The sequence below is a fragment of the Manis pentadactyla genome, chromosome 13 (assembly GCF_030020395.1).
Source record: "Manis pentadactyla isolate mManPen7 chromosome 13, mManPen7.hap1, whole genome shotgun sequence".
NCBI classification, from domain to species: Eukaryota; Metazoa; Chordata; class Mammalia; order Pholidota; family Manidae; genus Manis; species Manis pentadactyla.
The window spans coordinates 34,438,821-34,454,732 of NC_080031.1; the positions used below are offsets into that span (position 1 = coordinate 34,438,821).

The 15,912-nt window shown below is 41.1% G+C and overlaps 1 protein-coding gene and 1 long non-coding RNA gene across 8 annotated transcripts in view; one reads left to right on the top strand and one right to left on the bottom strand.

The window, feature by feature from the left end:
- The window catches only part of ALKBH8 (alkB homolog 8, tRNA methyltransferase), a 67,469-nt gene extending 64,382 nt beyond the window's left edge, over nucleotides 1–3,087 (bottom strand). For 2 of the 4 annotated variants that reach the window (XM_057491042.1, XM_057491041.1), the window contains exon 1: nucleotides 2,693–3,087. In XM_057491042.1, the coding sequence (XP_057347025.1) occupies nucleotides 2,693–3,045 (353 nt within the window). In that variant the 5' untranslated portion in view covers nucleotides 3,046–3,087. Of the gene's footprint in view, nucleotides 1–2,441 lie in introns of all 4 variants that reach the window. The other 2 variants (XM_057491044.1, XM_057491043.1) reach the window with 2 other exon arrangements.
- LOC130680443 (uncharacterized) lies at nucleotides 2,948–13,247 on the top strand. Of its 4 annotated transcripts, XR_008993473.1 has the most exons (5): nucleotides 2,954–3,092; nucleotides 5,167–5,243; nucleotides 5,616–5,759; nucleotides 6,829–6,878; nucleotides 8,724–13,247. It is a non-coding gene; the product is annotated as an uncharacterized LOC130680443 (long non-coding RNA). The 4 variants fall into 4 exon arrangements; XR_008993472.1 differs by lacking the exon at nucleotides 6,829–6,878 and having other exon boundaries at nucleotides 2,948–3,062; XR_008993470.1 differs by lacking the exon at nucleotides 6,829–6,878.
- Nucleotides 13,248–15,912: the final 2,665 nt, after the last annotated feature.

The following is a 15,912-nucleotide window of genomic DNA, read 5'->3' on the forward strand; positions in this document are numbered from 1 at the left end:
TAACACAGTATTTAAGGGTCCAGGTTCTAGGTTCAAATCTCAGCTCTACCACTTACTGGCTGTATAATCCTGTGTGAATTACTTATTTAGTTAACTTAGTTAATTACTTATTTCTGTGCTTAGGTTTCTTCACCTATAAAATAGGAATAGTGTCTATTCTTGGCACATTAACTCCATCCAAACCCTGCACTAAAAAGTCTTGACCGAAGTCTAGCATGGCTTCTGGGAGCATAAAACTATGCCCCTAGAATGACCCCAGCTCATTATTAAAATGCCTGCCTGAGAAAACTCAAAATGCTGCCAGGAAATTTTACTACTGTTGTTTACTACTATTGTTCTAGCAGCACCTAACTATAGGCCCCTGATCTCCTTTCCTTGGAGTAGTACCAAAAGGGGCTCACAGTTGTGAACAGGTATCTCTTGCAACTCAGAAGTATCTCTCTCAAGGATTTCAGAGTCATTCCCTTGAAATGTAATAATCAGGAAGGATCCGGCCTGTTTCCATGGCAGGATAGAAACTTCGGAAACTTTTTAACTCTGGTAACTGCCAGCTAGCAGCTAGTATGCGCTGACCAATCCTTTGTAATTTTCACCCCTGACTCAACGGAGCCCCCCTCTAGCCACCTCCCCATTCTCCCTTTATAACACCCAAATCACTTCTGCACAAATCAGAATAAAGCTGAGCTCTTTCCCCTACTGTCAGTAGTTACTAAATAAAATCTGTTTTTACACTTTAATGACTGGCTGTGTTAATCTTGGGCACTACATCATAATGCTGTCAAGAGGATTAAATATGCCTATTATTACATTACTGCTAATTTCCAGAAGAGCAAAGTCAGAATGGTTTATGAAGACAAAGAAAAGCTGAGGGCTCTCAAAGGAACTATCTTACGCCATTCCATCCAAGATCGTCATCTTTGGAATAGCATTTTTGCAGTATGCAATGGAGATTAAGGGGGAAACGCACTAAGAATTTTTCTCTAAAACATCACATGAGGAAAGACTAAGTGAAAGAAATGAGAAAGAAAAGATGCTGAACATGTCTTCTTAAAAGTCTAACACTAGGAGTCCAGCACCAGCAGATGGAACCTCATGATCACACTTCACCCTCTCCTTTCTCCTTCCTTCAGTCAAGCAGTAGTATTACAGGTGTAGCTTTGGAGGCTCGTTTATTCCCCATTCCAGTGACTTGGCAATGCACTGGCCCAGCAGGTGTGAATTACCTCAAAAAGGAATTGTCTGCGACCAGCAGCTGAGGTCTGGAGGTGCCCCCTTCCTAACAAAGCCACTCCTTTTGCCAAGGAATTTACACTGTTGCACAATGGCTTTGGATGGTCCTTGCCAGTTACGGGATGTTACAGGAATGAGGTCACTATTTACTACAATATTAGCCACAGTGAATCCAGTCTAATTCCATCCAGCCTAAGTACACTTTGTAGGATAATAAGATTTAGAAATCACACATGCTCTGCTGCTAAGTTCAACCCCAATGTAGCCTACCGGATACTGCCCTACAGTAATGGCAGTATGTGTCTCCCTGGCCTCCTTGAACAATAAAGTTCCTACAACCAACCAAGCAGATAAACAAATATTCCTTTTCTTGTGTGTAAATTATACTTACTTAAGAGCAAAAATCAGAAAGAACTCAAATTCCTATCAAATGAGCCCTGATTATAAAGTATCACACAGGTATACAGGATATACATACAAATCTCTAAGACATACAAGAAATTAGTGATAGAGGTTGCCACCAGGAAGGGGAAATGGGTAGATGGGTACAGGAATGAGAGGGAACGTTCCTGCTTTTTAACTTTTGAATCTAGTAGCTATTGAAATATCATTACCTATGAAAGGAAATGAAAATTTTAAATGATTAGAAAAAAACTGACCACATCAGTTGTCATACCACCCCATTTTAATTCTTTGAGGAATACCTACTCTATATTTTTGTGTGCCATCATTAATTTGCTTATTCTGTTTGCCTCCTCTAATTTAATAGAAAGTAAAATATTAAAGTATTTAGTCAGTATTGCTCACCATGGAGCATTCAGCACCTAGAACAGGATATAGCACCTAGTAGGCATTCAATAAACGTTTATCGACATATACTTACTAAACCTACTAACCTTGCCATCTTACCTCCTCAACCTCTTCTTCAATTTTGAGTTTGGTGTCTCTCTTCAATGTTTTCGTTAATATTTGGTGTATCCCTATCTCTGCAGTTTTCACACTGTATTATAATTGATTGTGTGCTGAGCTCACCCAGGGGGCCTTTTCCTCATTGGACTGGCATGGGTCAAAAAAGCCCCGGAAAGGCCAGCCTAATACTTCCTAGTTGCAACCGTCAGTGCCCAACCCCAAAAGGAACAACAGATCCGCAACAAACACAAACAGGGGCAAGTCAAATACCGACGGGACAGCCCAGGACACGCACACTCTACCGCCCTCGCACCGCAACACAGCACCGCCCGAGCCAACCCTCTTTTCCGCAAGCTCTCAGCCCGTACGCGACAGAGGCCGGCAGAGGCAGACAAGAGAAAGCAGCGATTTGCAGGCATCAAGCCGGCCAGTAGGGAGTGCCACAAACTGCCTCAGCTCACGATGGCTTCTCGCCACGTGAGTATTCGCTCCTTCAGCCAGCCACTCCAATGTACCCCTGAACTCTGCGGCGAGTACACCCACAGCATCTCACCTGGGCGCAGCCATGTTGGATAAAACTGGACTACATTTCCCATGAGCCTGCAGGGCGATGACCGGAATTCCCGCAACTCCTTTCGCCTCCCCCAGTCGCATTACGGAAGGCTTTTCAGCCAGTAGACCGCTGTTCCGATACTGTGAAAATTCAGTTGTCTTATTTTGGGTTATAATAAGGTTTGTGAGTGCAGCATATCTGGGGTACCTCCCCCAGATGGATACAGTCAAACAGGTGTATCCCTCGGTGTCAGTAATCCTCCCCACCCGCCCTCCGCTCTTTGCGCATCTTTCCTCCTGACCCTTATTAGAAGGATGAAAGAGGTCCCTGGGGTGTGAACGATGACGTCGCATGGGCGAAAGAGAAAAAGGTGAATATACGTGAGCTTGCCAGGGGAATGGTGAGTACCACAGAGTGGTAGGAAGGTGTGTGGAAGAATGTTGGGGGAGGTTGGACAGGAAAGGGGTTGCGTCAGATTTTGGAGAACTATGCCATTCTAATCTGTAAGCCTAAGGGATCTCTGGGGGGGGGGGGTGCTATGGGCAGAGCTTCTGGTGGAAGGTGGGAAGAGAGACTAAAAGTAAGAACACAGTGAAAACGAAACTATTAACTAGAACACAGCAGTGGCAGACGGAAAGGGCAAAGATGTACTAACATATCAGAAATAACAGAAATTGTATTAGGAGCTGTGTGCATGTAGGGAAGGAAACTTGGGAGTGGGTCGGAAATCCCTTCCCTGCAGTGCTGGTACAATGCCCCTGTCCGAATCCAACCACAGTGGACTATCAGTAAACGTTAAGGCTGGCCAGCTAGGAAAAGTGGCACTGAAAGAGTGCTATTAAGTGAAGAAATGGTTAATAAGAATGGAAAATAGGTTAGAAAGAGGAAAGAACAGAAGCTGACAGGCAGATAGACAGAGATTGCAATAGTCCAGGAGAGGGTGAAGCTAAAACTGAACAGCAGAAGTGAAGAGGCATGTGCAAGCTAGAAAGGCACATCAGCGAGACATTGTAAAGTACTGAAGGGTATAAGGGAAAGCATGTTCCATCTCCCCACTGTAGTTTTGCTCCTGCACTACCAGATGCTTTGAAAAACATTCCAGTAGAACTTTAATGATAGAAATGTTTTTTGAGTTGTCCAGTGTGATAACCACTAGCCACGTGTGGCTTTTGAGCATTTCAAATTTGGCTAGGCAACTAAGGAACTGAATTTTGAATTTTTAAAAATTTTAGTTTTAACTAATTTAAAGTTAAATAACTACATGTGGCTAGTGGCTACCAAACTGGACAACAATGTAACATATCCCCTTACCTCCTATTAACCAAATTCAGTTCTTTCATCTGCATATCCACTCTGCTTGAAGGTCCTGAACCTTTTAAAACTTTGAATTGCCTAGCCTCTGTGCAACTCCTCTCTCCTGTTTGTCATCACATACTGATGACGTGTTTTTCATCTGCATATCCACTCTGCTTGAAGGTCCTGAACCTTTTAAAACTTTGAATTGCCTAGCCTCTGTGCAACTCCTCTCTCCTATTTGTCATCACATACTGATGACGTGTTTTCAGAGTTTTTTTACTAGCTTCCCTCCCTCTTTTCACAATTAAATGCAGGCACTCTTTCAGGTTTTGTTTCACCCTGTTCTCTTATTTTAGCCTTTCCCTGTCTGCTTCTCCAGAGTTTTAGAGCTTTGTGAATAATTCTCAAATCATATCATCAACCCTGGCTTCCCTTTAGAAGGCAGTTTAGTTTAGTGAAAACAATGATGGGCATTAGAGCTAATGAACTGAAGTAGAAACTGCAAAATAGAGTTTACCTTTTAGGATTGGTGTAATAGTTAACTGCCGTACATAAAGTAGCTGTTAAATGATTGTTCGTTCCTTTTCTACTCTTTTGCTCCTGAGTTACAGGCCCAAATTTCCAACCACCTGCTGTCCACCCTTGCCTCCATATCCTTAGAAAAAATGTGGATACATTTAAAATTTCAGATGCAATCTTTTTTATACAGGCTCTTATCTTTGCTATTTCTCCCAGAGAAGATGATACCGTGAGGCAATTTTCAGCTACATTAAGGTTCTGTTGTATTTGTTATGTAACTCCAATATCTTCCATAGCCTTATAATAATAAAATTGTAGTAAGTGTTGAACTGAAAAGAAATTTAATTTTATGATAGAATTCATTTTCACCTGTACCAAAAGCTTTACATGTTGACCTGTATAATTTTTTAAAGGTATTAAATGCTGACCTAATGACTCTTTCCTTAGTAAAAGCCTGTTCTTAGCTTCACGATGCGTGAGTTCTGCATGTCACTAGAGCAGGGGATAGCAAAATTTTTCCATAAAGGAACAGATAATAAATATTTTCAGCTTGGCAGCCATATATGGTCTCTGGTCATGGTTTTTTGTTTTGTTTTGTTTTGTTTAACAACCTTTAAAAATGTAAGAACCTTTCTTAACTCCCTGGCTTATCCCAGCAGGATCTGGCTCATGTGCTGTAGTTTGCTGACCCCTGGACCCTCTTCCTGGACTCTTTAATCCTGAGCACAGTCTCAAGGTAAAGCTAAGATTAGTGCCACTATGGAAGGCATTTACAGTGAATTACAGTATAAATGACTTTAATCAGATTAGCCAACACTACATTTTAAAGCATGGAATAGTAGAGGTCTGTCCTACAGTAGAGTTCCAAAATTAGGGTGATGAGCAACATATTTAGAATTGCCTTTAGTTGCCAGTGACAGAAAACTGGGCTGATTGCTTAAACAAACAGTTATTTTTCTTCAGTTGACAAGCCATCCATACAAAAGCAGTCATTGGCGCTCATTGTGCTTTTCAAAACTGTCATCAGGAAACCAGGTGCTTTCATCTCCTGCCCCACCATCTTTGGTTTGTTGACTTTATCCTCATTCTTGATGTCTCCTGATTATAGAGTCACTGCTTCCTCTCCAGACATCTTGTTCCCAACTAGCTTCTCTAGCTGGATAAAAGGAGCAGAGTCTCCTCTTATCATCCAAGACATGAAGCTCCCAATGGACTCCCCTGGTTTCTTTGGCCACATGGGCTGCATGCTATGGTAAGCACAATAATGGACTCCCAAAGATATCCATACTCTAATCTTTGGAACCTGTGAAAAATGCAGATATAATTACGTTTGCAGTCTTTAAAATAGATTATCTAGGAGCCAATATAACCAGACAGATTATATTTACTAAGAGCAGAACATTTACTCTGGCTGAGCAAGAGAGATGGTGCAGAAGAGATCAGAATACAAGTGTGAAGGATTCAGCATACCATTGCTGGCTCTGAGTTGTAAGTGTCCACGTGCAAGGACCAGAAAGGGGCTTCTATAAGCTAGAGATAACGCCTAGCTAACAGCCAGTAAGAAAGTGGGGACCTCAGTTCCACAACCACAAGGAACTGGATTCTGCCAGCAACTGGGATAAGCTTGGAAGCAGATCCTTCCCAGAGCATCATAATAAGAGCCCAGTGAGCCAACACCTTGGTACTTTCCTTAAGAAATGGAACAGAGAAACCACATGACCGACCCAAACTTATGGCCTGTAGAACTGTGAAATAATACATTTGCTAATTTGTTACAGCAACAATGGAAAACTATTACACATGCTTCACCCAGACAAATCACTAGTTAAAGGGAGTGGCATTGCCTTGACTGCTTTGGGCCAGTCATGGTGAATTCCACAGGCTGCAATGAGGCCCATTGTTCCTGAGATCAAGAGATCTTGAGAAACTATGCTCTGTCTATAATTAAAATTAGTTCTGTTAGCAAGAAAAGTGGGAGAACAGCTATTGGGTAGACAACAGCATATTTCACAAGGGGCCTGAATACATCATCTGGCTGGATTATCATAATATGGTTTACCTCAAAACCTAAGAAAAAGGGATATTAGAAGAGTGAGCACTCTCATCAACTAATAAAGCATTCAAAGGTAGACGTCTAATAGCTTTACATTCCTGCTTCAAGATTCCTCATCAGAAAAAAATGGAAATGTTGCCAACAGTCCTTGAAAATTGTTCCATTTTTGCTATGGTTCCAAAATGTGATACGGTTTTACTGCAGTTTCAAATTCAACTCCTATACATAATGATGTTCCTGATTACCCTTTCCTTTTTCCCCCGCCTAGACCATTTGTCTTTTGCTACCTTTTGACTTTTTTCCCACTTGTACCCAATGGTAAGTATATAGGTTTTGATTTTTTTCCTATTTATGGTTGAAAAACACTTTCGTATCTCAGTGTTTCTTCCCCATGTATTCTTCAGCTACTTGTTTTATCCCTGCTGAGTAAATGACAAAATTCCTTCCCAAACTTTTGTTTTCTCTTCTGCTTCCCTGGATTTCTGCTTTCTTAAAACTCCAACAAGAATGCATAATTTTTATGTAAAACCATTTGATGCTCACTATGACATTTCAGGACTGAATACATTATTCATGCTCTGCTGATAAAAATTAAATGCAAAGTTTGCAGCTTTATAAGTCATATGGTGAAAGAATTCCTGTGCAGTAATTAGAAGCAAAAGTAACCCCTCAAAAAGAAGAAGATGATGAAAAAAAGAAAAGGCACGAGCCTTTAATTTCTAATACAAAACCATAAAAGTCCACTTGGAAGATTGTTATTTGGTCAGTTGCAAAACATAGGATTTTAGCTCTAAAGCATTATCAATCATCCTCCACCCCACAAAAACATGGTTTATTATTGAGGCCGAAAACCTGCCTACTTGACAAAATAATTCTTTTTCAGCAAAATACTTTTCAATTAGAAAAGAATAAAGAACTGATAACAGGATGCAAGAAAGTCTTTGGGATAGCCAGAAGAGTGGGATTTGTGGATTTTTAAAGGTTATGATAAATGAATGATTTTTAAGTATTTTCCTTAACTCTACAAGAAAAAATTTCTCTTAATTTGTAAACAATTTAAAAATATGTAACTACTTTGATAGATCCATTCTATCATTAATCTCTCAAAGACCCAAAAATACAGAGATATTTTCAAAAGAGGGCAAGCTTCATCATTAACTATACTGGATGTAAATCCATATTTCATATAGTCATGATCATTTCTGAATTTGTAGGTTTTTTGTTAGATCCAATTAGACAGTCTTAGCTTGTATTTACATTATGGCTGACTAAGACCTCATACTAGGAGAAATTGTGCCTTTTCTATTTTGCTTGAATTATCTTCATCTTCAGTGTAGAGAATTTAGCATTTTCTAGCCCACTTGTCCATTTTGCAAAAGTAGTTTTTGGGTTATATAAGCATTTACCAAGCACAAAAATCATGTCTTGGTTAAAGCAAAGGAAGGGAGGGGGCCAGGGTCAGCTCCCCTGCCTGCAAATTCCCACTCCACTCTTTGTAGAGCACCTCTCAAAGTCTATGACATGTGACACTCAGACATGCAGACCTAATAAAGCCTCCAGTATACTAAATGTGAGTAACATTAATTTGCTTTAGATAAAACTAGTAGAATTTCCATCGGATTTTTTCAGATAACCTGAATTGTCCCTACTGCATGTTATATACCACTGCACCTCGGGCATGTTGTTCAGAGGGTGACCCTTAGACTGACTGCATCAGAATCACTGGAGTGCTTGTTAAAAACAGAGTTCCAGATCTCACTAAACATAATAAGTCAACTAAAAGCAAATGCTAAGTTTAAGTGGTTTCTCTGAACCCAGTGGATTATAGTGTGTTTCAAAAATCTCGGGGGCCAGAACCCAGCAATATGCATGCTTAAGCAATCCTGCTGTTCTTCCTAGTGTTCAACCATCAAAGAAAAATAGTGTATATTAGTCATCAATATAGAGAGCTCTTTATAAATCTGTCCGAGAAAAACTGTCAAGGTACTGTCAAAGTTCTGATGTATTTGGATTTTTAATTTTATGTAAAATGCTTTATATTAGTGGCAAGGGACCAAGAAACCCAAGTGATACAGTGCTCATATTATGAAATTATTAAAGAACACATAAAACTATGTCTCATATGAGTTCTAATCATTGGCATCTCCGTATCCTATTTTACAGATGCAGCAACTGAGACTTAAAGCATATAAACTGTTTGAATGGGAAGTACTTAAGGAAGTGAGTTATATTCATGTCGGTGTTCTCACATGAATTAAAGGACTTCGTTTTATAAAACATAAATGTAATTAGGTCTTTGGTATAAATACTAAACACTTAACATACATTGGTGTTTAATCCTAACACAAACAATAGGAGTTTTTTCTCTCAGTTTTACAGATGTAGAATCTGAGGTTCAGAGAGGTTAAGTGGATTTCCAAAGATCACACAGTTAGTGGTGACACAGGCAATAGTCCAACCCCAAGTCCCTCCTCTTTTCCAATTGCATACATTTTGCTTAGGAACACCATTGCAGAGAAAATGTCCTGTGACATTTTGAAGTCTATCTGAGCACCATCAGACAAATACAGATGTGACCAACATGAAGAATGTTTTATTTCAATAGTTGCATCTTTTAAGCACATGCAAGAATAATTTACACAGTATAATTTTTTAACTTTCAATAATAGTTTGTCCAGAATCTTAAGTTTGTATTAGACACTATATTATTAATTTTTAAAAAGACAAACAGTATTAACTATCTTGTTTCCTGTTGTTCTAGCTTGCCAGTGTCAGAAATAAGATCAGATGTCATCATTTTCTCACCTATTTGAAATGGTTTATGGTACCATGTGGTTAATAGGAAGTTAACTAGACCTAAAATTTACTTTCAGCATCTCTAGGAAGCCTGTTGACAGTCTCAGGGTGAATAATTAATAATTAATTAGCATTGATTATGGAACTCCTCATGAAATTTAAAACACCCTAATGGAAATAGATAGCTTTAAAAAAATCATTTGAAATAAGAAACTTACTGAAGTTGAATTACTAAAGCAGTGATATATGTAGATCATGATCTCAAGTTAAATATCTTCCATGACCCTCAAAATAATTGGGGTTTACAAGTCCCTGACACTTCTTATGTCGTCCCCTCTATTACAAATTCCTCCATAGTTCTAAATGCCCTTTCAGTCCAATGAATATAAGTGGTATCGTGACAGTAGCTTTGTTTTGTTTCTAATCTAACCCAAGGAGATTGGAGTTGAGGTACTTAGATAAACCTTGGCTGAGAATTCAGGAAACAAAAGGAATTAGAGACAAAATGTTAAAGAAATAGGGGTCCAGGACCTAAAGAAATACAGTAAGCTCTGAGCCATATTCCTTTCAGTGTTACAGGCAAGTTCAGCCATTAGATGGCAGCAATGGAAGCAGGAACTTCTAGAATATAAGAAGCCCTGGGTGAATGCACATACTTGGACATCTGGATCCTGCTTCAAGAGCTCTGGAATCTCCAAAGGCTCTATCTGGAATGGAGTTCTTTAGGAGGTGCCACATCACTGAAGTGATCCTCGGTCTCCTGTTCACAGTCCAGATAGAAGTCTGAGTGCTAAAGTATTAAGCAGATGTTACCAAGCCATGGTAACAAAGGGTCTCTCAGAAGTCAGCTCAGTTTAGACCAAGAAAATCAACTAGAAGTAAGAGAGACACCATAGCACTTCAGTAAGAAGCAGGATGATGAAAGGGCTTAGGCTACATATCAGAATAGAGCAAAAAGCAGACCTGACTGAGAACCAGAAATGTTAACACAGAAACCAGTACCAAAGACCTAGGCTGGGTCCCAGGCTCTTCTAGTTATTAAGTAGTGGTGGTGGACATAGGGGCAGGCTAGGAGGGATCTTGGCAATGGAGAGTCATCATGTACTTGGGAGTAGTTCAGTTTCTTGGACTATACTGAAGGTATCTGTGACAGCTAAAATCAAATGGTGTAGATCATTCTTCCTTTTCATTAGCTGTTAAAGCAAATACAGTGATGAGAAATAAAACAAGGGTGTCAGTCAAAAAAAGAAGGCTGGTCAATGATTTTTCCAGTTGAAAAGAAAATAGGGGTGAGGGGTGGAGGAACAGACCTCATCACAAAGAATTGCAGTAGGGAGTTTACTGCTAGTACAATGCCTTGCATTCTTGGTTGTGCCATTTTATAAAGCATGACTTGGTCTCAAGATGATCTAGAACTTTCTTTAGTTTTCTAGACAAGTCTAAAGCAGAGATGGTGGTTGGAACAGGAAGTACCTAGGGACAGTGAGAGTAGAAAAACAGGGCCAAACTACTAACTGAAGAAGAGCTGAGAACTTCTGGTGTTCTAAACAAATACACTTAGATTTGAGCCATCATTTGCATTTCCTGAGGAAAAATGTGCTCAGGAAATCTATTCCCCTGGCATACTTTTTGGTTAAATCAGACTTAAGGCTGCTTGTATTGGGTTGTCTGTTTGATCCAGGCCCCATAATTAAGCAAGAATCAGTCACCCACCCTTCAAGTCAAAGGATCTAGTGCTAGCACAACCTCAAGAAAGCTCCTACTAGGTCCCAAACAGTCCTCCTCTTTCACATCAGGATCCAAGCTCATACTCTTGGTTAGTCAGGTTTGGAACAGCAGAAGTGGTCCTGAGGTTAAAGGATTGGAGGTAAACAAAACCAGATACTCCTCAGCCAGAGAACCCTGGGTTTGTTTCTTACACAAACGAGGCAGGAGAGCCCACAGGAAGTCTCACATGTAGAGATCTCTGAACATTTTGAGTTTCAGATTTTGATCACCATGAATCTAGGCCCTCAGGCCATGAAAACAAGCTGAGAACAGCCCTTGCTCCCAGAACAGTGAGGGGGAGACTGAGAATGTTGTCCGTTAGCTACAGAATGCTGGTCCCCATGCTGCAAGGCCACATTTAGGTGTGTCACGTTAGAGTCAGTAGAAGCACTGAGAGAATCCCACAAGCGCTAGAAGAAAGTGCCCACAGCTGAGGTCCTGTATGGACCTGGAGACAGGCTCCAGCCAGTTGTCTGTCATTAAAGATGTAGCCCAGGTTGGCAAAGATTTAGTCTTATTAGAAGGGGTATGAAAAAATACAACCCCCATCCCTCCAGACAAGGCAGTTTCCAGAGCAAGCATTGGCCAGGAAGCCAGAGTTCCAAGTCATGTGCGGGTACTGGAGTGGACAGCATGAAGCAGGCCAGACAGGGCTGTCAGGCCTTTCATATGGAGCTGAGCCACCTCCACCTGTGGTGTACACTGGACACACTGATAGAGGTCTGCTGTAAACAGCTGGGGCTTAAGCCCCTCTCTGCTGTGACGCACTTCAGTTTCCATTGGAGAAAAACCTGTAGCCTAGAATTAAAAAGCTGGTTTACTGCTTCTTACATCATCGCTGTTTCTCTCCCCTGAGGTTTGTTGGGGCTTGTCCACAAATGCTGTCATAGGGGCTGTTACTCACCCAACAGGTTTTTTATCCATTGAGAAATGGACTTTAGCCTGATTTTCATGTGATCAGTAGAAGAGTCCCTGACGAGGCTCAAGATCCTAGAAAACTAGAAAAAGGTAAGTCAACACCAAATAACTAGGCAGGACTCTCACTCCTCCACACACATCAAACCATTGGTGAAGTCAGCCGCACTGTTGAGATGTCCCATGTGCTGGGCCTTCAAAAGTTGCTGCTCCTCACTGAGGAAGAAGATGTAACCCTCAAAGCAGCATTCTCTTCCAGTAACTGATGGTCTGAACACCACAGAGCCACAGCTTTACCAGAGTTAAGGCAAGGCCCGGAAGGCACAAGTGAGGCTGCTAGTCCACTCCAGTTTTACTTTGCAAGTTAGGTTGTCAAAAACAAGTCTCCAACTCCTTGTTGGACGTAGAGACCTAAACAATACATATGCACTCAAGTAAGGTCAGAACACATTCAGTTAGTCCAGCAGCAGCTGAGAGGAGGAGAAGCCACCAGCAGGAGTCAGGACCTCCGCGGCTGCCCTTGGCAAGGCCTGGTTAAACCCAAAGAAAAGACACAGAACTACACTTAGAATGAGATGTGGATTCCTCAGTGCTGCCAGAAAACAGAACATCCAGAAAGCAGGACAGAATTTTGAGTGATGTGCAAGCAACACAAGGTAGAGTCTTCACAAAATAGTAACAAAAAAGGAGATCCAACAGCAGGCAATTCTTGGAATTCCCAGCAAAGGCCTCAGGGTCTCAGTTCTCAGGGAAAGCATGTTCAGGATACGGGTCTGGAAGCAGTGGAGAGGAAGAACATCTGAAGAACTCACACACTAACCCTGAAACTGAGCGGCAGGGAGGAGCCCTGTGGGGGCCCTAAATCTTTCCTGGGGGAAACTGCTGGGACACGTTAGCCTACAGATGAGAGGTCAAGGGACTCCAAGTGTGTTGAAAAGGCGCTCTTAATGAGAACAAACCAAGCCTTGGAAACAGATTGGGCTGGCAGGGGGTGCAGGTAGGTCTGATTTATATTCCTACAGTGGTCAGGAAGGTCACAGGGCGTAGTCTCTTCAACTTTTTATTAAGGCATTTTCCCCTAGTTAATCTATAAGTTCTTTGAAGGCCACAGCTTTTACTTTTGTATTAAACTATAGCAACCAGGAATGAGTACTCCTCATAAATAGTGCCAATATATGTTTGTTGATTTAGTCTGTTTACTGGTTTAAAGGCACCACAGTACAGCAGAGGAGCACAACTGAGAAGGATTTCATTACAGCAAGTCTTGTCACCTTTCTGCACCTCAATTGCTGCTCTGTAAAAGGGGGGGCAGTTGGACCAAACTTAATTTTCAAGTGTAATCTTGAGTCTTAGGGTTTCTATAGGATGCCTCAGGGGGTCACCATGCACAGTGGGAGTGGGGAGAGGAGAGGAACATTGTTCCATGCCCACTTTATTGAGAGCAGATCTGCTTTTTTTAATTTTGAGTTCACAGAAGGTCATTTATAAGGGTTCTATGGCTAATTTTTTTTTAACTACCTGACTCTAGTGTTTCAAATGTCCCTTTCATTCTAATATAATATGATTTTGTAATTGCACTGATGTTTATGTGGCACAAGCATCTTATTAGGTAGTAGTCCATCCCAATCTAAGAACAATACTTCCCTTTACCCTCACTGGCCTCTGTTGACTTTGGCTCTTTCCACTTTGGCAGCAATGAAATAAAGACAGATGTGTTGTGTGCATTTATGGATAAAGTACAGGTTCCTGTGGCCAGGATTCTCACCTGGACCTGGCTGGCTGGCTCACTACACACGTGTGGGCAAAATGTTGTTACTGACTGTATATAAACAGCTCCACCCAGTGCTCTGAGTGACATGGTGGCATGGCTACAAGGCTGCAGGAGAGCAGAGATGAGACTACAGTGCTGGCAGTACCGAGGACAGAGACTGAGATGGCTGTGGGGGTAGAGAGGCCCAGAGGCAGAGACCAGCTTGCTGCATCCATACTTGCTCTAAGTGGATGGGATTCTGGTGATTGACCTGCCACTGTGGGAATAAAGTTGGGTATAACCCTTTCACCACAAGAACATCCTACTGTCATTTCTTTGGTCACATTGACTCTATAGTGAACTTGTCCAGGACTGAAACCCATGGGCAAGGCAGCATCTAACTGTACCTCTTTTATACTCCTCAGCTTGATCTTTTCAAATCTCTCAACAACTCCCTTTCCTCCACTCTTTGAATGAGCCTAATTGATGTCCTTGTTGTTGGGAAAGCCACCTGGGACGCCCTTCCTCCACTCAGCTGGAATACACCCCTGGTTCTTTGGGCTTTTCCCCTCTGTAGCATTCCTACCTTATACTTCTTACTATTCCTCCCTTGGCATAATGCTTGGCTGTTTTCTTCCCCTCTGCCTTTTTATACCTGAAGGTTCCCAAGAATACTAAGAAATTACTGTGGTTGATGTCTGTAGACAGCTTCAGCAGTGGAAAAGGAAAAGAAATGGAGTAAGATGAAAGGGAGAAAAGAAAGCAACCGTCAAAGAGGAAGGAGATATGTATGGTCTCTTGATGTATGGTGATATCCACTCTTCCTTGCCCCTTCTCTAAAATACCTTCCAGATTGCTATGTATGGGGCTGTTTTTTTTTTTTTTCTGGTATGGTGTTGTTTTGACTAACAATTTAGTGAAAAAACAAAGCAATAAAACTTGCACTTTTTACTCCTCACCAAATAGCAGTCAACTAGTATGGATTTGAGAGACAGTATCACATAGTAGTTCAGATATGGGTTCTGCAGTAAGACTGCCTGGAATCTTGCTAGCTTTGTGACCTTGACCTCTATATGCCTCAGGTTCCTATTTGAAGGTGGGAATAATAGGTGAGATTGGGAATAAAGATGGGAGAGTAGGAAAGGAAGGCAGAAACCTTCTCCCACAAACACATCAAGGAAGCAAGGACAGCAAATACAACTAAACCTGAAAACCTCAAGACTGCAGACAGACTGCCTGCAGCTGTGAAAGAAGAGAAGATGACACAGAAAAGGGTAAAGTTGCAGGGCCACAGTCAAGCAAACCCCAGTCCTTCCCCGATCCTAGCCCACAGGTGGGAGGAAGAGGAATGGAGCGGGGAGGGGATAGGTGCTCAGGAACTCGGCACAACTGGAAGCACAGAGATCCCCTAACAAAAGGAACCCCAGGAAGACAACACCAAGACATATAATAATTAAAATGGCAAAGATCAGGGTCATGGAGAGAGTATTGAAAGTAGCCAGAGAGTGAGAGAAAATGTTACTTATAAAGGAAAGCCCATCAGACTTTCAGCAGACTTCTCAGCAGAAACTTTACAGACCAGAAGGGAGGGGCATGAAATATTTAATGTGCTGAAACAGAATGACCTTCAACCAAGAATCCTCTGCCCAGCAAGATTATCATTCAAATTTGAAGGTGAGATTAAACAATTCCCAGATAAATGAAGGCTCAAGGAATTTATAACTACTAAAGCAGCATTGCAGGATATGTTAAAGGGACTATCATAGATGTAAATGTTTCTAAGGCTAAATAGTCTTCACCAGTGAAAATAAACCCATAATAAAGGTAGTAGACCAATTAATTACCAGGCAAGTTTTAAATTAAAACAAATGTTCTAAAAGTAACTGCACACAAAATCAGTCAAGGGAGACAGAAAAAGTGCAGATTATGATATCTAACACATAAAGTGTGGAGAAGGAAGTACTTTTAGTTTGTGTTTGAAATAGAGCAATCATCAACTTAATCAAGAAGCTATCCTTGAACCTTATGGTAACCACAAACCTAAAACCTATAATAGATACACACACAAAAAATTTTTAATCCAATCATAACACTATAGAAGAACATCAAGTAACAAGAGTATAA